We start from the raw sequence: 27457 nt of genomic DNA, 5'->3' as shown, positions 1-27457 counted from the left end.
AAATGAGAAAAATCCCAAATAGCCAAAACATCTTGAAAAAGAAGAAAAAAATTACAGGACTCATATTTTCCTAATTTCAAAACTTACTACCAAGCTGCAGTACATAAGACAAGGTTCAGGATAGACATATAGATCAGTGGAATAGACGTGATATCCAGAAATAAACTTTTATAATAAGAAATATATGTTTGGACTTTGCCCATGTTCCTGGCACAGAACTCCTAAAATCCTTGGAATTTCTTAAGTGAGAAGAGAGATAAAGGTGTTTTTCTGTTATTCATAACAAGCTCTTTTCAACCCTAACTGAGTTTATGTTAATGAGATGACTTGAAAAGCTTCTAAGGATGTGGGCCAGTTGCCAGGCTAAGCAACCTTGTGATTAGAGGTGTGGAACATTCAGCTCTTCCACCCTTCAGGGAGGGGAGAGGGGCCTGGAGATAGATGTGATCACAGATGGCCAACGATTTAATCAATTATGCCGACATAATTAAACCTCCATAAAAAATCCCTAAACTATGGCATTTGGGGAGCATTGAGGTTGGTGAACAAGAGCCAGCTGTGAGCCACACGCCAGCTGTGTGCTGCACCCCAAACTCCACTGGGACAGATGCTCCTGTGCTCGAGACCCTTCAGGACCTTGCTGCTCGTTCGTAGCCTTTAATATTCTTTGTAATTAACTGGTAATCTCATAAGTAAACTGGTTTCCTGAGTTCTGTGAGCAACTTTAACAAATTAATCTGACCCCAGCAGGGGATCGTGGGAACCTGTTTTACAGCCAGCGGGTCAGAAGCACAGGTAACAGCCTGGACGTGGGATTGGCCTCTGTAGTGGGTGGGAGAGCAGCCTAGTGGGCCTGACCCCTTAACCTGTGGATCTGATGTTAACTTCACATAGACAGCGTCAGAATTGAGTTCAATTATGGGACATCCCACTAGTGTCACAGAACTCTTTTATACAGGAAAAGCCCACACACATTTGGTCACTGAAATTTCCTTTGAGAGTAGTGCTGTGAGTAGAGAGAAAGACAAAAGGAGAGTTTTTCTTCTTTACAGGTGCCATGATAATTCAATGAAGGAAAGAATAGGCTCTTCAACAAATGTGTTGGGATAACTGGGGATTTAGATGCAAAAAAGATGAAGTTGGACCCCTATATCCTACCATACATAAATATTAATTCAAAATGGTCATACATGTACATGTAAGAGATAAAACTATAAAACTCTTGGGAGAAAACATAGGAGTAAATCTTGGAGATCATGGGTTAGGCTAGTGGTTTTTAGATATGACACCAAAAGTATAAGTGGTAAAAGAGAATATTGGAAAGTTGAACTTCATCAAAACTGAAAAATCTTTTGCTGAAAATAATATCATCAAGAAAGTAAAAGAACAACTCACAGGGTGGGAGAAATATTTGCAAATCATGTATCCAATAAGGTACTTGAATCTGAATACATAAATAATTCTTACAACTCAATAATGAATATACAAATAATTAAATTAAAAATGAACAAAGAACTTTGACATTGCTTTAAAAAAATACACAAATGGCCAACAAGTAATTAAGAGATGTTTAACATCATTAGTTATTAGGGAAATGGAAATCAAAACCACAGTGAGACTACTTCACAACCACTGGAATGGCTAACATTAAAGTGACATAAAATGACAAGCGTTGTGCAGGATCTAGAGAATAAATTCTCATTCATTACTGGTGTGATGGTAATGTAAAATGGTGCAGACACTTTGGAAAACAGTACGGCTATTCATCAACTTGTTTGTAAACCAAAATTAATTTTAGACTGTAATAAAGAACAAAAGGCATTTATTTGAGAGGAGCTGCAGCTCAGGAGACACAGATTCAGGTAGCAACCTAAACTGTGTTCCACTGAGACAAAGGGGAGGGGGTCTTTTATAGCAAAAGTTTGCACCCAGGTTCTCCATTTATGTAAATGAGGTATCCAAATTGTGCAGTTCTGATTAGGCAGGGCAGGTCTCTGGCTGTTTAGAAAAACGAAACCAGGCTTTCCCTACAGTGGTTAGTTCAGATGGCATAAATAAGTGGGGCATAGTGTGGGATGCTGAGCATTCAGTCTGAGGTTCTTCCTGGTGTACAGAGTACATGAGAAGCCCCTGTCAGCAAATGGCCACTCGTCTCCTATAATTTATAAAATGCGGGCCCTTGGTTAACCATGGGGAGTCCCTCTCAGCAGGTAAATCCTTTCTTGAGGTTCACATCAAATGAATCTTTCTTCTTGGGGTCCACATGTTAAACATAGAGTTATTTGACTTAGCAGTTACAATCTCAGGTGTGTATAGAAGTGAACTGAAAACATATGTCAACATGAAAACTTGTTCAAGAATGTTCACAGTGGCATTGATAGTGAAAAAGCAGAAGCATCCTAAATGTCCAACAACTGATGAGTGGATAAACATGTGGCGTGTCCGTGCAGTAGAATATTATTAGGCAATATAACGGAATGAAGTACTGATATGTACTACAGAATTGATGAACCTTGAAAATACTATGCTAGTGAAAGAAGCCAGTCACAAAAGACCACATATTGTATGTTTCCATTTATATGAAAAGGCCAGAATAGGCAATTCTACAGAGATAAAAATTAGATTAGTGGTTGCCTCTGGCTGAAGTGGGTGGGAGTGAAATGGGTTGGGAAGAAATGGTGAGTGACTGGTAATGCATATAGGTTTCTTTTCAGTGTGATGAAATATTTTAAAATTAGGTAGTAGTGATGGTTGGTCTACTCTCAATGTTATAAAAAACAGTGAATTGTACACTTTTAATGGGTGAATTTTATCATATGTAAAATGTTATTGCAATAAAAATATTTTAAAGAAGAGGAGTAAGCCAGTGCCTAACATATGGTAAGCATTTAATAAATGTAAATTATGACATTTAAAAAAGTGTGTCAAGCACAATTTTTGGGGGCAGTTTGCCACATCTCTATAGTGGTGAACTAAAAGACTGTGAAAAATGAATGAAGGTCTGAGAACATGGGGAAAGGGTGGTGGCAATGACGGACAGAAGGCCTCTAGCAAGGAAGCTAATTTGGGGATGGAAGAGATATAGAAATTCCTTTGGGGGTATGTTGAATGTTTAGGTGGAAATGTTTACTGGAGAGTAATAAAAAAGAAATGGATTTTATCCCCGTAACAGGAAAATTTTGGATAAACAAATATATAATCTTCTTGCTAGTATGATAAGCAAGTGAGAATTTCCCTTCCTAATGAGCTTGGGGAATTAATGAGTTGATTGATATTATAACATTATATTTGATGGTGGGGCAAATGTGTTAATGGCCACCATCTAAGGACTGATAAATGAAGGAGGTGACTCCATAGAATACAACAGAATTTATTATGGGGTAATATGGGAAGGTTAAGTTGGGGCAGAAGAGATGATGCAGCAACTCTGAGCAGATTATTCTCCACTAACAGACCCCTGTTACACTACTTTTTTATAGTATAATTCTGGGTACTAATGACTGATAGGACAAACGGACAAAGATTGCAGAAGGGTCAGGGGCCATACCTCCTGGTGCTCTTGTGATTGTTTATAATCAGTTCTATCACCAGTTTGATATTTATTGCACTTGTCATGTCATTCTGGCTGTTACTAACAAAAAAATATATGGTTACATTTTATGGAACACAGATAATTAACTAGAAGGCTTTGCTATGCTTACTAAGAACAGCGAGGTCAGTCAAAGGTCACAGCATGGAAGAACACAAAGATGGAGATGGTGTTCGTTTACATCTACACCTATACACATTATATGTAGTGAAGGGGTACATTGGATAGTGATGTTTAAACAATTTAAAAAAGAAATATGGTTATAAAAATGGTCTCTTGTAGGTGCCTTCAGAAGACATATTCTTCACAGCTCCCATCCCTCAGTGTCATTCTCATATTCATGAACGAAGCTCTGTCCATTATACAACGGGCCATCACCAGCATCATCAACAGGACCCCCTCGCGACTGTTGAAGGAGATCATCTTGGTGGATGATTTTAGCTCAAATGGTGAGCAGTTCGATCAAGGAATACTAGCGAAAACGACCACGTATCGACTGTGCTTGGCTGGAAAGGCGTTTTAGCTTAATGTTTGGGACACTTTGGGCTCCTCATATAGGAAAGAGAAAGGGATGATTTACTGAGTGCCTGAGCGTTCTGGGCACATTAACATTCACACAGTCAGACAGGACCATCCTGTTGATTACACAAATGAAGAACGAAGACAGAACACAGTGTGCCCAAATTGTGTGGCGAGTCAGGGTGGCGCTGAGTCAGGCCCAGGAGTGTGCAACTCCAAAGCCACCTGTGCCCTGTCCATGAACCATGAGAGATGCCTGTGGGAGTGAGGCGGGGTCCAAACGGTGGATCTCAGAAGGGATTCAGAGCCATCCCCTATGGGGGGGAAAAAAACAATCTTTTCAGGTAATTAAGCCCAGAGACAAAGGCAACTTTGGATTCTGAGACCTCTACAATGACAATGTCTTTTGCTCACAGCATGCCCCATCCCCACCCTGGTCTAACTCACCCAAGGAGGACTCATGGAGAAGTGGGAAATAGTGGGTGGACCTGAGTCCTCACTTTCTCGGGTTTGGGAACCCAAATTCCTCCCTTATAAGCAATGTGTCCTTGGGTAACTTCACTTCTCCATGCCCCAGTTTCCATATGTGCGAAAAATGGATGTTGATAAAAATAACTATCTGATAGACTACAATGATAATTAAATGAGATAATAATGATAGCTAACATTGTTTGTTCTAAGCACCTTATACACATTAACTATTTCATTAAAATCACCGCATGAGGAAGGAAGCACTATTTTTTTGCACAATTCACAGATACGAAAAACTAAGGCAGAATCTGGTCAAGGAACATGCTCAACTTCACACAGCTGGTAGGTAAGTAACAGAGTTGAGATTGACCATAAACTTCAGAGTCTAGAGTCCTAGCTCTAGCCACTGTGTTCACTGATTATGAATAACGTTTAGCACATAGTAACCTTGCAGCAAATGTTAGCTTTTAGTTTTATTAATTTGGGGCACCAAATAAAAGAAACTAGAATTAAGTCACAAAACCAGAGATTTGTGCTAGCAATATAGAAGAAATTTCTGATAGTAAGTGCTGTGAAATGGCAGCCCATCGGAGGAATAATTTGTTCCTTCTTGGGATCTTTAAATACCAGACAGGTTATTGCAGCTTCAAATGAGGGGCAGTTTGACTCGGGGAAAAGAGATAAATGCCCTCTTCAACCTCCTTTTTTGGATTTCCAGACACTAAAAATACCCCTTTTTCGTGATTTATATACCTCCCTCTCTTGTCCTTCCAATATAACCACAAAAATGAGAAGGTACAGTTCCTAAGCAAAATTCCACCACAAAGCAAAGAAAAGAGAATGGCTGACTTCACTCATTTCTGGGCATGGAGACTGATACCCAGTTGCACACCTGGTTTTCAAGCAAGAGGTAAGAGCTTAATTAGAAAGACCTTTGCTCTGGACACCTGAAGAGACCCTGCCTCTACTCCCTGGCTCTGTGAGATGATCTGAGCAAGTCAGCTCACCTCTCTGGGATTCCGCTTCTTCATGGGGCAAACGCAGGGGCTAAGCTAGAGGACCTCTGAAGATATCTTATTCTATGAAAAAATTTTAAAAAGTAAATCAATGGTTCTGTAATTCCACATTCCTGAGGAGCAGATAAGGGTTAATTGAAGTTTTCTTGTAGAACAGTGAAATTGAAAGATACAAGATTGGCTGGCTCCCAATAAGTGTTAGCTAATGTTATTACTCCTTGTTTATCTCAGTGTCATCTGTAGTACTCTTGAAATACCACAATCTGGTATTAGAGGTGTGCCCCCTTCTCCCCCCTATATGTAAAGCTTCATTTGTATACAGTCAAGTGTTCTAAGTGTCAGCAGAGCTAATTTAAGTTTTTCAAAAATTATATTAATGTAGATAGAATCCTGTATTTTCTCACCAATTTTAGGCAAATTCCAGAATCAACAACTATTTATTGAGTTTCTGTAATGTGACAGACACTCTGCATGGAAGTCCGTGATTTCAAGTTCTCATTTGAGTTGATGAGGCAAGACACCTATGGAAAGATACCTTAGTGTGTGAAAAGTAGTGTGCCAAAGGGAGTGCAAGAAAGCTTAGAGAAGTGTTGGGAAGACCTAGGGAGGTATCCTGGAAGAGGGGGTTTTGGATTGGGACTTGAAAGGTTGGTTGGACTTCAAAAGACAAAGGAAACAAGGGGAGACTGGATGTGGTGGTGGGGGAGATAGGGAGTGGAGGAAAACATGATGTGAGCAGAGATGCAGAAGCCAGAAACACCCTGAGCTGGCCAGCCTGGAATAAACGTTTTTATGTGGGGGTGGGGAGTACCAATGAGAGAGCCAGGCTGAGAAGGGAGCATACATTTACTTTAGAAGATCCGTTAAAGGGTCTTTCATTGTGTGCTAGACTATAGGCAGTATTTCTGAGAGGGTGACTCAGAATCTACAACTCATAGAATTTTGGAATTGGGAGGATCCTGGTACAACATCCAGCCTTCTCTAAGTTGAGGAAACAGAGATCCCCAAATGGGAAGTGACACAGAATTAGATAGTGAGGGAGCACAAATTACAGTCTAGATATCCAGGGTCTATGGCAAACCCTTCTTTTCCTTCCTTTTCTTTTTTCCCTTTTCTCCCCCCATTGTATTCCCAAGTTTTGTTCAAGAACTCATACAAAATATTCCAGATAAATAAATTTTGATCCTCACCTTCCTCTTCCTCCTGGTTAATCTGGAAGTAACATAATTTCTAACTCTCTTTGCTGTAGCAACTACATGCAACCAATCACATAGATTATACGTAGTTGAAGTATTTTTTGGTGAGATATTTCAAGTACCTTTTGGAAAAATGAACCTCAGAAATTATGGTAATCTTGTTCTTGCTCCTTTTAATAGTTACAACCCCTCCACCGAGTCCAAGCTTTTCTCACTTTAATTCTTTCTTGAAGAAACTGCTCCAAATTGGCAGAATTCATAATTCCATCGTCTATAGCGTGGGTACAGTCAACTTCAAAACCTGTTTGTTTGTTTTTTCTCTCTAATTTTTCACGGGTGCCATGGTGGCAGCAAGCAGGAAAAAAAATATGTCAATCTCTTCTGATTACTTCCTAAAAGTAGCGACTGGGTGAATGTAGGGACTTCCACCTTTTGTTTTTTCTCGTAGGAGCAAGCAGCCTTTAGATCTTTCGGCTTTCTTTAACACTTTTGATTCTTGAGTCAGTCACCCTGGAGTGTAACAGGGAAAGTTATAAAATGAGGCAAATTTTAGTACCATAGTCATGTAGGTATTGATTCCAGGTCCCAACCACTCCAGGGCTCACAAATCTCCTCTTCTGAGAAAGGAACCAGAAAGAATCTCATCTCTTGGCAACAGGGGTTGGGGGTGGGGGAGAGGAGATGCAGGGAAATCTTGATAAACCCAACCAAGTACATACATAGCTTTTGAGGCAGCGTGGCATGGTGGTAAACACATGGGCTCACATCCAGTGTGCCACTTACTAGATGTGTGACTTGAACAAGTTTCTTAACCATTCTGTGCCTCAGTTTTTTCATCTGTAAAGTGGGGATACTGAAGTGCCTCCCACATAGTATTCTTTGAGAATTAAATGAATATTATCAATGAATACCTCGGAGTCATTTGGTTAGATACTTTAAACACCACTTAGTGATTTGCATGTAAGTTGTTTTCAGACATATAAAAACAACTGATAGGCAGAGTCAAAGAACAAAAGCATGGACAGGCCATATAAGAGAGGAGAGGAAAGAAAAAAACTGTGAACAATCTGGGAACAGAGAATCTTGTTTGCATAATTGTGGGGATAAACTCATCAGCTAGAAGCTGGAAAAGAGATTAGTCTGGGTGTTCTTCCCCATTGGTCCTTGAGTAGGCCGACTAGGAATAGTTAACACAAGACAAAACAATTTCAGTCATTTATGCGTTCTCTAGAAACTCTTGAGTGCTTAGCTGTGAAGGTGTTGCAAGCTGTCTCTCGGCAATGTCTGTCCCCAGCACTGCTACCTGAGTTAGATCGGGTCTGTCCTACTCATTCTTGCTAGAATTTCTCAATGTACATAACACTTGTGTAACAGTGTCTGGCACATAGTAAGCAGTATTATTATTCTAAGATAGTCTAACTTTGAGGGAAAGGAAACTAGGAATGGTAATATTAAGCCTGAGGATGGAAGGGAGAGGAGAGGTAGGTGCAGGAGAAACACTGCCTGTTTTCTCAGTCAAGGTTGTAGGATTTCTCATCCTAGGCTGGAGATAGTCCAGCAACTACTATATATATATATATATATATATATATATATATATGTATATATGTGTGTATGTATGTGTGTATGTATGTGTGTATGTATGTGTGTATGTATGTATATATACATATATATGTATATATATATATATATATATATATATATATATATATATAATAGTATGACATTTCTGCCCCAAATTGATTATTGCACTCAGAATTTCTATAGATGTGCATTTGGTTTGCAGGAGAACTAACGGCAAACTTGGATGAGAAGATTGAACTTTACAACCAGAAGTATCCAGGACTACTGAAAATAATACGGCATACCGAGAGAAAAGGTCTTGCTCAAGCACGCAACACTGGCAGGGAAGCGGCCACGGCTGAAGTGGTTGCCATCTTGGACGCTCATATTGAAGTAAACGTTGGGTGGTAAGGCTCCAGGAGGTTTCTTCTGCTGGGAAAGGGGAGAATGGAGATATTGCACGCGTACTGAATACAAGATAGGATAGTGTGGAAATATGGAAAGTCAGCACCAGACCTTAAACAAAGGGAAGTTACAAAGAGAGGTTGCTTTTACTCAGGGATTTTTGTTGGCTAAGGATAATAATCTAGTGCTAGAGAAAAAACAATGGGCTTGGAGTATTGATAACTGATCTCAACCCTGACTTTACCAAATAAATCACCTCACCTAACTAGGCATTCATGGCCTTTATCTATAAAATGCAGATATTATCTTTTTGTATTTCCTAAGGTTTTCCCCAGCACTGAAATTACATAATACAAAGAGATCTGTGTTCTTTGGAAAATGTAGAGAATCAGACAGTACAGAGAGAGATATCATTTTGGAAACAGAAATACCCAAGAGATAATGTAAATTCAGGCAGAATACTGATGGTCTTGGTTCACAATAACTTGGGGTTGGTATTTGGGTGCTAATTTCAAATATACTTTTGACATGGGTAAACTGCTAGAATCCCCAGTTATCTCAAAAGCTGCAGAGATTTTGTGGACTCTGGTGAGTTCTACATACCACCCAGCACAGCCTAAATGAAGAAGGTGCTCATTTAGGACAAGGTGCTTGCAGCAGCTTTGTCTGATGCTTCTCCTGCCTACACTCATAGCCAACCTGGGTTTGATACACACTCTTCTTCTAGGTCAGAGCCCATCTTGGCTCGAATTCAGGAAGACCACACCGTGATTGTGTCTCCTGTGTTTGATAACATTCGTTTTGACACCTTCCAACTGTATAAATATAATTTGGCAGTTGATGGGTTCAACTGGCAACTCTGGTGCCGCTACGATAGACTGCCAAAGGACTGGATTGATCTGAATGATGTCACTGCTCCAGTGAGGTGAGTCTGACTGGGCTCCAGGAACTGAGTTAGCACATGGGAAGTCAGGAATGGACGGTGTGGATTTTGTTTGTCTTTGGCGATAGTGATGGAAGTGGGGCGGGACAAATGAAGGACAGGGGATAGTGAGAAATAAGCTGATCCCAGATAAGAAATCACAGACACTTTGGGCTATTGAGAGCTTTCAAGCAAAATAAAGCAAAGTATATAATGTTTTAGAAAAACATTTGGGCCATTTAAAGCATTTATCAGGCTATAAAGTAGGGATACCAAGATGAAAAGATGTACTTTCAACAGACTTCGAGAAGGGTTATGACAGTACAGAGGATGAGGGAAAGCTACATGCACTGAGTCCAGCCTGACGGTTTCCGGATAGCCTACAGGATAAGAAGAGGCTCGGGTGGAGTTTCACAGGCCAAACTATCAATGGGTCCTACCCCTCACCTCCATCCTTACCCATTCATCATCAAGAGGTTAGTAACTCTCTTGCTCTATGTTCTACAGGAGTCCTTCCATCATGGGCATCCTGGCTGCCAACAGGCTCTTCCTGGGAAAGATCGGATCTCTGGATGGTGGGATGCTGGTCTATGGAGGAGAAAATGTGGAACTTAGCCTGAGGGTAAGTATATTTGCATTGTCCTTATGGGACAAAACAGAAAGGAAGATATTAGGAGGGTAGTAGGATCTCTAGAATCCTGGAACAAGGTTGAATGTCATTGGCTCAAAAGGTGGACAAAGCCTCATGTTTCTAGGTCACTAGAGATAGGCAATAGGACTTCTGGAGCGGAGCTTTCTGGTGTAGGTCTACCTAATCTAAGAGATATGAGTAGGAGGGGTAGAATTGAGGCTCAGAAGATGGTGTTTCTATTTCCCTTGAGGAATCCAGGCATTTTGCAAACATCTCCTAGGATCAAACAACTTTGTGGCAGACAGCTGTCTGTAAGACAAGTCAAAGAGAAGCTGGGCAGAGGGATCAAAGGATATAGATGTGTGGACAGCCAACCAGCTCTTGTATGGACAGATAAAGTAGCTGGCATGATGACATAAGTCCATGCTGAGATGTAGTCTAGTCTAGGACAAATAGCCAGTGATGGGTTATACAGCAATAAAATCCTCAAACCAATTCTAGTTCTGACCAACTTCCTGTGTACCTGGAATGAAATTGGCTCTATGCTTCAGCTATGGTGCCTCTTCTCTGCACCTGACAGCTTCTCTTGCTTTCTCAGATCAAATTCACATCCTGTATTTTTGTGCTTTATAAGGGAATTCAGGGTACACACTAAGACGATTGAAGAAATTCCAAGTGCAAGTTCATATTACATCAGTGTATCAGTTCACTATTGCCACAAAAATGCTATGTAACCAATCATCCCAAACTCAGTGACTTTAAAAAAAATAATTAAAAAAACTTTTTTTTCAATTACAGTTGACATACAATATTATATTAGTTTTAGATGTACAACATAGTGATTAGACATTTATATAACTTATGAGGTAATTACCCTAATAAATCGAGTACCCATCTGACACCACACACAGCTATTACAATATTATTGACTATATTACTTACACTGTATTTTACATCCCCATGACTATTTTGTAACTATTAATTTGTACTTCTTAATCCCTTCACCTTTTTCTTTAATCCCCCTCTCCCATCTGGCGACACTCAAAATGTTCTCTGTATCTATAAGTTGGTTTCTGTTTTCTTTGTTCATTTATTTTGTTCTTTTGATTCCACATGTAAGTGAAATCATATGGCATCTGTCTTTCTCTGTCTGAGTCACTCCACTCACCACAATACCCTCTAGATCCATAAATGTTGTTACAAATGGCAAGATTTTATTCATTTTAATGCCTGAGTAATAGTCCATTGTATATATGTACCACATGTTCTTTATCCATTCATCCACTGATGAACACCCAGGTTGTCTCCATATGTTGGCTATTCTAAATAATGCTTCAGTGAACATATGGAAGCATATGTCCCTTAGAAGCAGTGTTTTGGGTTTATTTGGATACCACAAAGTAGGATTACTAGGTCCTTCTTTGTCTCTTGTTATAACCTTTGTTTTAAAGTCTATTTTGTCTGGTATAAGTATTGCTATTCCAGCTCTTTGTTTGTTTGTTTCCATTTGCATGAAATATCTTCTTCCATATCTTTGCTTTCAGCCTGTGTGTGTCTTTTGATCTGAAGTGAATCTCTTATAGACAGCATATTTAAGGGTCTTTATCTTTCTTTCTTTTTTTTTTTTTTTTATCTTAAGCAACTCTATCTTTTGATTGGAGCATTTTATCTAGTTGCATTTAAAGTAATTATTAATAGATATGTTGTTATTGCCATTTTATTATTCATATTTTTAATCTTTTTTTTTTCTTGCACTTAAAGAGGTCCCTCTAACATTACTTGTAATACCGGTTTGATGGTGATGCACTCCTTTAGCTTTTCCTTGTCTGGGAAGCTCTTTATCTTTATTTTGATTCTAAATTATAGATTTGCTGAGTAGAGTAATCTTAGTTGTTAGGTCCTTGTTTTTCATCACTTTGACTATTTTGTGCCAATACCTTTTGGCCTATAAAGTTTCTGTTGAGAAATCACCTGATAGTCTTATGGGAGTTCCTTTGTAGGTAATTAACTGCTTTCTCTTGCTGCTTTTATAATTCTCTCTTTGTCTTTAACTTTTGGCATTTTAATTATGGTGAGTCTTGATTGTGGGCCTCTCATCTTGTTTGGGACTCCCTGTGCTTCCTGTACTTGTATGCGTATTTTCTTCTCCAGGTTAGGGAAGTTTTTCATCATTATTTCTTCAGATATGTTTTGAATCCTTTGCTCTCTCTTTTCTCCTTCTGCTACCCCTATGATGCAAATGCTGGTATGCTTGATGTTATCCCAAAGGTTCCTTAAACTATCCTCATTTTTAAAAAATTCTTCTCCATACTATTCCCACGGCCTACAACCACAGTGTTATTTCTCTCTGTTAAAAAACAAAATTAAAAAACCTCTCTCTCTCAAAATTAAAAAAAACTCTGGGAGTTTCCGGAAAAATGGTGGTGTGAGGTGAGCCTCTGTAAAGCTCCCCTGGAATATACAACGAATCGAACAACAAAAACTCCACAAAGGACTCCCTGCACAGCAGACAGGCAAGACGAAGAGGCCCACTACCGACTGAAATCACCTACAGGTGGGAGATTCGCGGGAACGGGGGGAGGAGGAGAGAAGGGAGAAGTGCGGAGATGGAGCCGCGCGGGCGCAGGACGCAGACCTAGCTCAGTGCGCCAAGCTCACTGCTTCCCGGAACCACGGCAGCTGCGGGAGAGGGAAGAACTCGGACAGCTAGGGCTCCGCCTGGGCTCCACAGGGCTGAGGGGACAGCATATAACACGGCTGAACCCAACGCTCATGGCAGAGACCTCGGAGAAAAGACTGAGGGAAGAAGGCTGAAAACGGTGGTTTAAGCCCTCACTGCCGAGCAGAGAAGGGAGCCTTAGGCACTGAGACTAGCTGCCTCCTCCCTCCCCTCCCAGAGCTCGCCCTGCCCCCACCTGCCCGGTGCTAGAAATGGAACAGTAGCACTGTGAGAGCAAAAGAATAGAATATTTGCTGTTCTGAGAACTGTGGACCACAGACACAAATTCACAGCCCAACTAGTTCCAGCAAAGGGGAGGGAGCTGTGGAAGCAGGACCGGCTGTGGTGGTGGTCGCTGCCATTGCTCTGGGCCACCTCTCACAACTCACTCCGCCCCTGACCCCACCTATCTGGGTGGATCCCTGCAGGAGTAAACAGAACTGCTGAAACATACGGGCTCTGAATCAGGAGCCGGAAGAGCTTTGGAACATCAAAAGCTCTCCGCATACCCACCGGGACACTGCGCCCTGTGACCTAGATGAACTATTAACAGAGGAGAAGCCCATCTCCCAGGGAACCCCCCCATTGTGTGAGAAGCTGGAATAGTGCAGAGAAAACATAGCACTACCATGTGGGAGAAGAAAAATAAGCTGCAGTTGGAGAAAAAATAAAATATTCTACCAACAAGTACTGGAAAACAAAAAGACCGCTTCCTATCAACCTGTTGTAGAAGCCACTCCTGTAGATGTCTAGGAAGAGAAATAGTAAACCAGTAATCGCCATGAATAACCAAGGCAACAAGATAGCTCAGAAAGAAAGTGAAAAGTCTCCAGAAAAGGCAGTTAAAGATACAGAAATATGTGACTTAAATGACAGAGAATCCAAGATTGCAGTTCTGAAAAAACTCAACGAGATACAAGAAAACACAGATAGGCAGTTAAATGAACCCAGAAACACAATCAAAGAACAGCATGAGCATTTTACGAAAGAAATTGAAATTTTAAAAAAGAACCAAAGAGAATTTCTGGAGATTAAGAACTCAATAGAAGAAATTAAGAATGAAATAACCAGCTTAGGTAGTAGAGTTGACCAGATGGAGGAAAGAATCAGTGACATTGAAGATAGAAACCTGGAAATTACACAGATGGAAGAAGAAAGAGACTTGAGACTTAAAAGAAATGAAAGAACTCTACAAGAACTTTCTGACTCCATCAGAAAGAGCAATATAAGAATAATGGGCATACCAGAAGGAGAAGAAAGAGAGAAGGGAACAGAGAGTATATTCAAACAAATTGTCGATGAGAACTTCCCAAACTTGTGTACAGAACTGGACCCTCGAATCCAAGAAGCAAATAGAACACCTAGTTACCTCAATCCCAACAGACCTTCTCCAAGGCACATTGTATTGAAGCTGTCTAAAATCAATGACAAAGAAAGAATCCTCAAGGCAGCCAGGGAAAAGAAGGCGGTAACTTACAAATGAAAGCCCATTAGATTATCATCAGATTTCTCAGCAGAAACTCTACAAGCCAGGAGGGAGTGGAACCAAATATTCAAACTATTGAAAGAGAGAAATCATGAGCCAAGAATAATATATCCAGCAAAGATATCCTTTAGATATGAAGGAGGAATAAAGACCTTTCCAGACATACAGAAGCTGAGGGAATTTTCTAATACACGACCTGCACTACAAGAAATACTAAAAGAGGCTATTCGACCACCATCAACAGGGACAATTTGTGGCAACCAAAACTCAAAAAGGGGGAGAGTAAAGGCCTGAACTGGAATATGGGAATGGAGAAAGTAAGCGTGCTGAAGAAAATGGAATACTCTAAATATCAAACTTTCTTTTCCATAAACTAAGGGTAACCACTCAAAAAAAAAATCCAGAACTGAAATATATACTGTAATAAAAGAAGAAACAGAGGGAAACATCATAGAATACCACCACACAGAAATAATAGACAACAACAAAAAGGCAAAGAAACAATGGAGACACAGCCTCACCAGAAAACTAAAGATAGAATGACAGGAAATCCTCATATATCAATAATCACCCTAAATGTAAATGGACTGAACTCACCAATAAAAAGACACAGAGTAGCAGACTGGATCAAAAAACTAAAGCCAACCATATGCTGTCTCCAAGAGACACATCTCAGCTACAAGGACAAGCATAGACTCAAAGTGAAAGGGTGAAAATTGACACTCCAAGCAAATGGTACCCAGAGAAAATCAGGTGTAGCCATAATGATATCAGATGAAACAGACTTCAAGGTGAAAAAGATAACAAGAGACAAAGATGGACATTATTTAATGGTGAAGGGGACTGTACAACAAGAAGACATAACAGTCATCAATATTTATGCCCCCAATCAGGGAGCACCAAAATATACCAAGAAACTACTAACAGAACTAAAGGGAGAAATTGACCAAAACACAATTATACTAGGGGACTTAAATACATCATTGACAGCTATGGCTAGATCATCCAAACAGAAAATAAATAATGAAATAGCAGCCCTAAATGATACATTAGGTGCAATGGACATAATTGACATTTATAGAGCACTTCATCCTAAAACATCAGACTATACATTCTTTTCTAGTGTACACAGAAGATTCTCAAGGATAGACCATATATTGGGACATAAGATCAATCTCAACAAATTTCAGAAGATTGAAATCACACCAAGCATATTCTCTGATCATAAGTCTTTGAAATTGGATATTAACTGTAAAAAGAAAGCAGGAAAAAACACAAATACATGGAAATTAAACAACATACTTTTAAAGAACGACTGGGTCAAAGAAGAAGTTAGAGGAGAGATCAAAAGATACATAAAAACAAATGACAATGAAAATACATCCTACCAAAATTTTTGGGATGCAGTGAAAGCAGTTTTAAGAGGGAAATTTATCTCATTACAGGCCTATCTTAAGAAACAAGAAAACTCCCAAATAAATAACCTCATGTTACACCTTAAAGAACTAGAAAAAGAAGAACAAGTAAAACCCAAGGTCAGCAGAAGAAAGGAAATAACAAAAATTAGAGCAGAACTAAATGAAATAGAGAACAAAAAGACAATAGAAAAAACTAATGTGACAAAGAGCTGGTTCTTTGAAAAGATTAACAAAATTGACAAACCCTTGGCTAGACTTACTAAGATAAAAAGAGAGAAGACACTAATTAACAAAATCAGAAATAAAAAAGGGGAAGTTATCACGGACACCACAGAAATACAAAGGATCATCCAAGAATACTGTGAAAGACTATATGCCACCAAATTCAACAACCTAGAAGAAATGGACAAGTTCTTAGAAACATATAGCCTTCCAAGGATGAACCATGAAGAACTGGAAAATATAAACAAACCGATCACCAGTAACGAAATTGAATCAGTCATGCAAAACCTTCCCAAAAGCAAAAGTCCGGGACCAGATGGCTTCACTAGTGAATTCTACCAAACCTTCGAAGAGGATCTAATACCAATCTTGCACAAACTCTTCCAAAAAATTGAAGAAGAGACAGTACTCCCTAACTCATTCTATGAGGCCAACATTACCCTGATACCAAAACCTGGTAAGGACGGCACAAAAAAAGAAAACTACAGACCAATATCTCTGATGAATACCGATGCAAAAATCCTAAATAAAATTCTAGCAAATCGAATACAACAATGCATTAAAAAGATTATTCATCACGACCAAGTGGGGTTCATCCCCGGGGCACAAAGATGGTTCAACATCCGCAAATCCATCAACGTGATACATCACATAAACAAAATAAAGGACAAAAATCATATGATTATATCAATTGATGCAGAAAAAGCATTTGACAAGATACAACATCCATTTATGATTAAAACACTTAATAAAATGGGTATAGAAGGAAAATACCTTAACATAATAAAGGCCATATATGACAAGCCCTCTGCTAATCTCATAATTATGGTGAAAAGCTGAAGCCATTTGCTTTACGTTCAGGAACATGACAGGGCTGTCCCCTATCACCTCTGCTTTTCATCATAGTGTTGGAAGTCCTTGCCAGAGCAATCAGGCAAGAGAAAGAAATAAAAGGCATCCAAATTGGGATTGAAGAAGTTAAATTGTCACTGTTTGCAGATGACATGATGCTATATATAGAAAACCCTAAAGACTCCACCAAAAAGCTATTAGAAACAATCAACGAATACAGTAAAGTTGCTGGCTACAAAATCAACGTACAAAAGTCCATTGCATTCCTATATACTAACAATGAAATCTCAGAAAAAGAAATACAAGAAACAATTCCTTTTGTAATTGCAGCAAAAGGAATAAAATACCTAGGAATAAACTTAACCAAGGACGTGAAAGACCTATATGCTGAAAACTATAAGACATTTTTGAAAGAAATTGAAGAAGACACAAAGAAATGGAAAGACATTCCGTGCTCATGGATTGGAAGAATCAACATAGTTAAAATGGCCATATTACCCAAAGCAATATACAGATTCAAGGCAATCCCCATCAAAATCCCAATGGCATTTTTTAAAGAAATAGAACAAAAAAATCATCAGATTTGTTTGGAACCACAAAAGACCCCGAATAGCCAAAGCAATCTTAAGAAAAAAGAATAATAATGGAGGTATCACAATCCCTGACTTTGGCTTGTACTACAGGGCTACAATAATCAAAACAGCACGGTATTGTCTGAAAAACAGACACATAGACCAATGGAATAGAATTGAGAACCCAGAAATAAAACCACATAAATATGCACAGATAATTTTTGACAAAGAAGCTAAAAACATACAATGGAGCAAAGACAGCCTCTTCAATAAATGGTGCTGGGAGAATTGGATAGCCACGTGCAAAAGAATGAAACTGGACTGCTATTTGTCACCATGTACCAAAGTTAATTCAAAATGGATCAAAGACTTAAGCATAAGACCTGACACAATAAACTGCATAGAAGAAAACATAGGTACTAAACTTATGGACCTTGGGTTCAAAGAGCATTTTATGAATTTGACTCCAAAGGCAATGGAAGTAAAAGCTAAAATAAACGAATGGGACTATATGAAACTTAAAAGCTTCTGCACAGCAAAAGAAACCATCGACAAAATAAAGAGGCCACCAACTGAATGGGAGAAGATTTTTGCAAACAGTGCCTCCGATAAGGGGCTAGTATCCAGAATATACAAGGAACTCATGCAACTCAACAACAACAAAACAAACAACCCAATTGAAAAATGGGCAGAGGACTTGAAGAGACATTTCTCCAAAGAGGACATACAAATGGCAAATAGACATGAAAAAATGCTCAACATCACTAATCATCAGAGAAATGCAAATCAAAACCACAATGAGATATCACTTCACCCCAGTCAGAATGGCTATCATCAACAAGACAAATAGTAACAAGTGTTGGAGAGGCTGTGGAGAAAAAGGAACCCTCATACACTGTTGGTGGGAATGCAGACTGGTGCAGCCGTTATGGAAGGCAGTGTGGAGGTTCCTCAAAAAATTACGAATAGAATTGCCATATGACCCAGCAATCCCTCTCCTGGGTATCTACCCAAAAAATCTGAAAACATTTAGAGATAAAGACACGTGTGCTCCAATGTTCATTGCAGCTTTGTTTACGGTGGCCAAGACATGGAAACAACCGAAATGTCCTTCGAGAGAGGAATGGATAAAGAAGTTGTGGTATATATACACAATGGAATACTATTCGGCGGTAAGAAAAGATGATATAGGAACATTTGTGACAACATGGATGGATCTTGAGAGTGTAATGCTGAGCGAAACAAGTCAGACAGAAAAAGCAGAGAACCATGTGATTTCTCTGATATGTGGTATATAAACAAAAAACAACAAAAGAACAAGACAAACAAATGAGAAACAAGAACTCATAGACACAGACAATAGTTTAGTGGTTACCAGAGGGTAAGGGGGGTGGGGGGTGGGGGGTGGGAGATGAGGGTAAGTGGGACAAATATATGGTGATGGAAGAAGAACTGACTCTGGGTGATGAACACACAATGGGATTTATAGATGATGTAATACAGAATTGTACACCTGAAATCTATGTAATTTTACTAACAATTGTCACCCCAATAAATTTAATAAAATAAAAAAAATTCGTTTTCCTTTTTGCTGTTCTGATTTTGTTTTTTCCGCTACTTTGTCTTCCACATCGCTTATTTGGTCCTCTGCTTCATCTAATCTGCTGTTGATTCCCTCTAATGTATTCTTTATTTCAGTTATTGTAGTCTTCATTTCTGAGTGGTTCTTTTTTTAATGTTTTCTATCTCTATTTTTATGCTTCCTATCTCCTTGTTAAAATTCTCACTGACTTCATGTATTCTTCCCCTACGTTCATTGAGCATCCTTATAACCAGATTTGGAACTCTGCATCTGGCAGATTGCTTGTCTCCATTTTGTTTAGTTCTTTTTCTGGAACTTTGTTTTTCTTTCATTTGGGACATGTTTTCTTGTCTCCCCATTTTGGCCACCTCCCTGTGTTTGTTTCTATGTAGTAGGTAGGGCTGCTACGTCTCCTGGTCTTTGTACAGTGGCTTTATGTAGTAGGTGTCTTGTGGAGCCCAGTAGCACAGTCTCCCTGGTTTCCTCAGCTGGTTGCTACAGGTATGTCCTTTGTGTTTGTTGTGTGTGCCCTCTTATTTATAGTTGATCCTCAGTTGCTGTTGGCAGGCCAGTGGCAGGGATTGACCTGCAGGCTGATTGGTTGTGAGGAATGGCTGTGACTACAGTGGAGGAGCTATTGTGCAGGGACTGACACTATGGAGCAGGGTTAGCTTTACCAGGGGTCTGGTGCCTCTCCAGTCTGCCCTTTGGTTGTGTCATCTGCAGAAGAAGCCAGGTGGCGCCCTGGTTTTGCTGCAAGTCAGTCACAGCGTGTGCTTAGCCCTAGGACCTCCTGGGACAGGCCAAGTTCAGCTCCAAGCCTGTGTTTTGCCCCACAGACAGCTGGAATGAGCCACAAAGCAATCTGCAGATGGTCACCACCCACTCTGTGTTTGAAGGTACCTGGGAGAGGCTATGATTTAGACTGAGGCCAGCTGCCACTAGTGCTTAGCAAGAGGTATGGGGCATACTGAAGCCAGATGCTGCTTTTTTGGAGTTTATGAGCCTTTAAGAGATTTTAGGCAAGTCCAAAGCATCAGCCAAGACAAGCCATTTGTATGAAAAAAAACCCCACAAAAAAACACTAGAAGCAGCTTATCTGTACCTGCTAGTTGAGTGGGGCGGGGTCTCAAGAATTTACCAGGGCAGTGTGAACAGTGTTATCTAGGTTAATGGAGACTCAGATATAGTGACTACCTGCATCTGCACATTGGGACGGGTGGGGGAGGGCTCAACGAAGAAACAATGACTTCTGCCAGCACTTCTGTCTGGGAGAAAACTGACCCTCAAGCCCTTGCCATGAAGCCAGACAATTCAGTTCCTCCTATATGTCCTTGGTGCCTTTTAATCTGCTGCCCCAGTGGTGGAGCTCAGAGTGAATGAGTCCATCATAGAGTGAGTCTGTGCTCAGGCCCTTTAAGAGGAAGGCCTAGGACTTCAGCTGCCTTCCATCTCACTCAGCCACAATCTCTGCTGTTTTTCAGTCAGAAGTTATGGGGACTTCTATGCCCAGCACTGAAATCCTGGGCTGGGGACCCTGGTGTGGGGCTGGGACACTTTGCTCCTCAGGAGAGACCTCTGTTGGGTATCCTTCCTGATTTTTTGCCATGATGCGTGAGTGTGGGACCAGCCCATTCTGTGTTTCCCCCACTCCTACCAGTCTCGACATGACTTCTTCCATATTTCCTTAGTTCTGGACTTCTGCTCAGCTAGAATTTAGGCAATTCTCAATGATGGCTATTCTGTGGTTTAGTTGTAATTTTGATGTGGTCTTGAGAGGAGGCAAACATAGCATTTCCTATTCTGTTATCTTGACTGGAAATACCCAAACTCAGTGATTTAAAACAATAATAATTTATTCTCACAGATCTGCAGGTTAAGCTGGGCTTGGATGGGGTGGCTCTTAAGGCTTAAATTTGGAATTAGCACATTATTTTTTCTATCCCATTTGTCAAAGTATGTCTCATGTCCAAGCCCAAAGTCAAGGGATGGAGAATATCTTCTCTATAGAATGAAGCCATGAAGAGAGGTATGAAAAATTCAGGCCAATAAATTCAACCCATCATTATTAGCTTGGAACAGGTTTAATGCACAAAATATCTCTTCCCAAGTATACTTTTCCTCTTCTGTATAGTCTACAGGTCTTCGTTAAAAGCCATGACCCTTGCATTTATAACTGTTCTTATTAGTTTATTCCTCTTTCATGTTTTAGCCTAAGCCTAAGCTCTTAAAAGAGGTCTGTCATGCTGGGTGTCACGCGGGACATCTGGTCCCGCTCCCTGCATAAGAATGCAGGATATGGTGAGGCCAAAAAGGAACACCCACAGAGCCATAGATAGAGGAGTCATACTACTATATTCTTGATGGTGGCTGGGTTGGAGACACAGGAAACAGGAGCCACATGATCCGCAAGCCTTACTCTGCTGCGTGCTAGCTCAGCCACCATCTTCTTGCTAGCCCCCATTTGCTGCTAGTGTAGCCATGGCAGTTATATTAGTGGCCAATGGCTCACTGGTTACAGCTGACGGCCAACTAGCCACAGCTGATGGCCATCCAATCACAGTTGATGGCCATTTACTACCTGAGCCAGCACCTTTCCACGTGAGGCCGAGAGCCTGGAAACTGCACTCCTGGCTCTGTCCCCACAAGGTCACATACGGTAGTGAAAATTACACAGGTGTTGGAATCTAAATAGTAAATCCAAGTCCTACTCTTCCAGTAGAAAGTATGTTATCCTTGGCAACATACAAGCTCTCTAAGTCATACGTGCTATATAAAGAACCTAGCACGATGAGTGACACATGGCTTACACTCAATAAATGGTTAATGATAAAAAAAAATAATAAGGGTGTCGGGGTGGCATTGTGAAAAAGGCTGGACCTAGGTTCTAATCCTTATTGTACTAGCTTCCTGTGGACTGAGCTTCTAGAAATGGCTTCCCCTGCCTCCCAACTCCAAAATTCTGTGCCTGAGACGAAGTGACCTCTGGTTCATTGTGGTGTCTGGAGGAACAAGATAACTTCCTGGCTCAAGCTTGCTCAGGCCTACACCCTTCAATTTCTTTCCAATTGATACTGATGACCACATATTGCACCCACTTAGGACCCACCCAGGACCCCATATTTATAAGCTAACAAGTAAACTTTGAGTCCTTGTCTGGGTTATCCATTAAACCAGAGTCGTTCTTTGGCAGAGAGAACTGTTTTTTGGCATGGTGGTCTAGATCAGTTTACCCATTTGTGAAATAAGGAGAAGTGTCCTTGTTTTAACTACCTCATAAGGATGCTGTTGCAGTTAAAATGCAATAAATAATTTGAAATGATTTATAAAGATATTAGTTAGAATCCTTGTTTGGCTTCTGGGACAGAAGCCTTATTTTATGCCTGGTACTTAGCAAAATCCTGCAGATGTCCCAACCTACATTGTGGCTGGGGTTTTCCTACCTACCAGACCTTTCCGCACTTCCCAAGTTATGACCCAAAGTCATTCTTACCACTTCTGAGTTCTTTGTTCTTTTCTCTGCTCTTCCTTTCTGCATCTAGGCTGCTTCTTTGTTTCCATTCCTCTGTCCCATGTCAGACTCTGCCATTATATTTTTTACAAGAAGTCCTCTTTTCTTTTAAATTTTGCTGGAAAAGTAGGGAGTGTCAGGGAAGAGTCATTCTTACGCTTTTCTTGGATAAAACAGTTTACCCATATCTAGGTTCCTTGGTTTATGTATGTAGCCATTTGGCTTTTCAAACCTGTAAAAACCGTTTAGGAGCTTTTTCCAATAACAGATCTTGGAGGATATCAGAGCTACATGGAGTGTTTTATTCTGACATCTAGAGGCCACAGCAGTGATGATGTATATGGGTGTGCATAAATGGAGATGGAGTGATGGGGCTGATGGACGACAAAGGAAAACCAGTGTTTGTCAAGCAGCTTGGATATTCCTGGCACTTAACAGATGAGCTTAACAGATGAACTACCTGGATTCATAATCTAGTTCTGCCATTTACTAGCTGGCAGACATGGGCAAGCTACTTAAGTGGGGATAATAATAATACTTATATAGTGAGGCTTAAATTCATGAAAAATATTAGGATAGTATGTGGCACAAAGTAAACCATTGCTATTATAAGCAAAGTTTCATATCTCTGTGTGTGTGTGTGGAGAGAGAGAGAGAGAAAACGGGGGAAAGGAGTGGATGTAGGGGTGTTTGGCAAATGGGAATAAATTGAGAGAGTAAAATTTGAAAAGTATTGATCAAGGATAATAGTTAACATTACTTCATAAATGACAATTCTGACTTTTCTCTTTTCACTTGAATTTAAGGTTTCTTGTGCCAACAGTTAATTTTTCTCTCATAAGTTCCTATGATTTGGAAAGTTCCTTCCACTAGAAAAGTTGAAGTAAAGTTGTATTTGAATTTTTGGTTTATATTTTTAAATGTTTGTCTGTAAAAAATAAAATCTGGAAATAAATTAGCTGTAAACTCCACATAGTTCTGGAAACTAATGAGGAGCAATGGAGGAGGATAACGGAAGAAAAGATGTGCTTCTAGTTAATAATCGTTGACACTGCTGTTCCCTGAGTACTTGTTATGTCATTTAGTCCACCTGACAACCCAGCAGATGGGAATGTGCTTTTGTGATGAGCCACGTGAGGCTCACTGACGGGGAGTGTTTTGCCCCTAGTTGTCAGGTGTGCAGTTATAGATTTGAACACAGGTAAGTCTGACTTCAAAGACTGGCTTTCCTCCCCCCCCCCCCGCCCCATTCCACTATTCTGGGTTGTAGAGGAGGCAAGGGAAAGAAATCTGTGGGTTCAGAAGTGGAGGAAGGGATGGAAAAAAAGAGTCAGATAAGGGGACTGGCCTCTTAGGTGGTTGGTTAACGGAACCTGCGGGACTTAATTTGCTCACTGCTGTCTGAGGGCTTCCAACAGGCATGAGTGCATCAGGTGGCTAACCACTGCTATGCAGGCTGCTTACCTCCCAGAAACTAACTCACTTGGGCAACCATGAAGAGAAGACACTGGAGCCATTGTATCAATCTCAGCATTAGATAGCTCTATCACCTACTGGGAGGAAGATCATATTTTTAAGCCAAATATTAGAATGTGTGGTGTGATGAACATGTTTGTACCCATCAGGATGACAAGGAAAAATATTTATAATTATCTCGTAAGTCATGATACCGCTTGGTAAAGAATTACCTGTATTAGTTATCTATTGCTGTGTAACACCATTATCTCAAATTTAGTGGCTTAAAGCAGGACACATTTATTACTTCCCAGTTAATGTGGTTCTGGAGTTCATGCCTGGCTTAGCTGAGTCTTCTGCAAGGTTGCAGTCAAGGTGTTGGTCAGGGCTGGGATCTCATCTAACATTGACTGTTGAAGGATCTGCTTCTAAGCTCATGTTGTTGGCAGCAGTCAGTCCCTTGGAGTCTTCCAGACTGAGGAGGTATTTGGGATTTATCAGTTGGCAGCCACCCTTCATTTCTTGCATTCTCCATAGGCTCACAGCATGGTGGCTTTCTTCTTCAAAGTCGGCGAGAGAGTGCATCTTCTAGGAGGATGCACACTACAGTCTTATCTAATGCAATCACACATGTAACTGTGTACATACTGTCACCTGTGCCATATTCTATTTGTTAGAAGATCACAAGACCACACTCAAGGGGAAGGGAGTAGGGAAGTGGTGAGAAGACCAGGAGGCCGGGATCATGGGGACCACCTGAGAGTCTGTCCACACGTTGTCTTATACCTGGCACGCAGGACGGAGAGGGATCATGGGAAGCTAAGTCCAGCGGGATTGGCTCAGGGCGAGGCATTTCTCAGGACTTTGGCACTTTCCTTAGGGATAAATGAGCAGGGGCAGCAGGAAAATTTCCTGAAGGTAAGATTTCTGGAGCTGTCTGAACCACAGGAGAGAAGTTTGGTAGACTTCAAAGGAAGCTTGTTTTAGATAAACAGGGTGGAAGGCGATGCAGGAGTGGGAGTGGAAGGACTGAAATTACATTCTTTTAAAAATGGTTGCAAAATGTAGTCTCTGTGTGTCAACAAGCTGTGTTACTTGTCGGCCATGGCCCAGCGTGCTCAGATGGTTTTTTTTCCCTTCTCTTTCAGGTGTGGCAGTGTGGAGGGAGAATTGAGGTCTTGCCCTGCTCCAGGATTGCTCACCTAGAGAGACACCACAAGCCCTATGCTTTGGATCTGGCACCTGCCTTGAAGCGCAATGCTCTGAGGGTGGCTGAAATCTGGATGGATGAGTACAAAGACATGGTCTACTTTGTCTGGAACATACCTCTCCAGGTTCGTCATGGAATTGAACAGAAGCAGAGAAGCACAAAGGAGGAGCTGGTGGTGGTAGTGGTGGGAAATGGGAAAGAATAGAGCAAAGATGCCATCCCAGCCCTAAAGAATAAGGGTAAAGTCCCAATGGTGTGACGATGATGACACTTAACATGTAGGAATACCATGTTCCAGGCACTCATTAATTATCACAACATACCTATGGGGTAGGTTTTATTTAAAATTTGTTTTTGCAATTACAGTTGACATTCAATATTATATTAGTTTCAGGTGTACAGCATAGTGGTTAGACTTTTATATAATTTACAAAGTAATCCATGTGATAAATCTAGTGCCCACTTGGCACCATACATAGTTATTACAATATTATTAACTATATTCCCTATGCTGTACTTTACATCCTTGAGACTATTTTGTAACTGCCAACTTGCACATTTTAATCCCTTCACCTTTTTCGCCCAGTCCCCAAGCCCCCCTTCTATCTGGCAACCATCACTTTGTTCTCTGTATCTATGAATTTGTTTCTGTTTTGTTTGTTCATTTATTTTGTTTTTAGATTCCACGTGTAAGTGAGATCATATGGTATTTGTCTTTCTCTTCCTGACTTATCTCACTTAGCATAATACCCTCTAGTCACAAATGGTAAGATTTCATTCTTTTTATGGCCAAGTAATATTTCAGTGTATAAATGTACCACTTCTTCTTTATCCAGTCATCTATCAGTGGGCACTTGATTGCTTCCATATCTTGGCTATTGTAAATAGTGCTGCAATGAACATAGGGGTGCATACATCATTTTGAATTAGTGTTTTGTATTTCTTCAGATAAATACCCAGAGTCAAATTTCTGGGTCATAAGACAGTTCAATTTTTAATATTTTGAGGAACCTCTGTACAGTTTTCCATAGTGGCTACACCAATCTGCAATCCCACCAAAAATGCACGAGGGTTCCCTTTTCTCCACATCCACACCAACACTTGTTGTTTTTTTATTTATTGATGATAGCCATTCTGACAGGTCTGAGGTGATACTTCATTGTGGTTTTAATTTGCATTTCTCTATTATTGACATTGAGCATCTTTTCATATATCTATTGGCCATCTGTATATACTCTTTAAAGAAATATTTATTTAGGTCATCTGTTCATTTTTTTAATCAGATTTTTTTTTGGTGTTAAATTGTATGAATTCCTTATATTTTTTTGGATATTAACTCCTTATCAAATATATCATTGGTGAATATCTTCTCCTAATCAGTAGGTTGTCTTTTCATTTTGTTGATGGTTTCCTTTGTGGTACAAAACGTTTTTAGTTTGATGTAGTCCCACTTTTTTATGTTTTCTTTTGTTTCCCTTGCCTGAAGAGATATATCAACAAAAAATATTACTAAGAGTCATGTCAGAGAGTTTACTGCCTGTTTCTTGTAGGAATTTTGTGGCTTCTGGTCTTAATATTTAAGTCTTTAATCCATCTTGAGTTTCTTCTTATATATGGTGTAAGAAAGTGGTCCAGTTTCATTTTTTTTTTTTGCATGTATCTGTCCAGTTTTCACACCATTTATTGAATAGACTCTTTTTATCCCATTGTATATTCTTGCCTCCTTTGGCATAGATTAATTGCCCATATTGGCATGGGTTTATTTTTGAGCTCTATGCTGTTCTATTGATCTATGTGTTTGTTTTGATACTAGCACCATGCTGTTTTAAATACTATAGCCTTGCAGTATAGTTTGATATCAGATAGTGAGATACCTCTAACTTTGTTCGCCTTTCTCAAGATTGCTTTGGCTATTCGTGGTCTTTTGTGGTTCCATGTAGATGTTAGGATTATTTGTTTTAGTTCTGTAAAGAATGCCTTTGGTATTTTGGTAGAGATTATATTGAATCTATATATTACTTTGGGTAGTATGTTTCCATTTATTTGTGTCTTCTTCAATTTCTTTTTTCAATGTCATAACTTTCTGATACAGGTCTTTTACATTCTTGGTTAAATTTA

The 27457-nt window shown here is 40.0% G+C and overlaps 1 protein-coding gene across 1 annotated transcript in view; it reads left to right on the top strand.

Moving 5' to 3' along the window:
* GALNT8 (polypeptide N-acetylgalactosaminyltransferase 8) overlaps positions 1–27457 on the top strand; it is a 65786-nt gene that overhangs the window by 13587 nt on the left and 24742 nt on the right. The window contains exons 3-7 of the mRNA XM_019718612.3: positions 3872–4038; positions 8578–8761; positions 9487–9684; positions 10189–10303; positions 25278–25463. Coding sequence (XP_019574171.3) covers positions 3872–4038; positions 8578–8761; positions 9487–9684; positions 10189–10303; positions 25278–25463 — 850 coding nt within the window. The remainder of the gene's footprint in view (positions 1–3871; positions 4039–8577; positions 8762–9486; positions 9685–10188; positions 10304–25277; positions 25464–27457) is intronic.

Source organism: Rhinolophus sinicus, chromosome 1, assembly GCF_057876585.1.
Source record: "Rhinolophus sinicus isolate RSI-liver-muscle chromosome 1, RSI-T2T, whole genome shotgun sequence".
NCBI lineage: Eukaryota > Metazoa > Chordata > Mammalia > Chiroptera > Rhinolophidae > Rhinolophus > Rhinolophus sinicus.
This window is presented reverse-complemented; position numbering and strand designations above follow the sequence as displayed.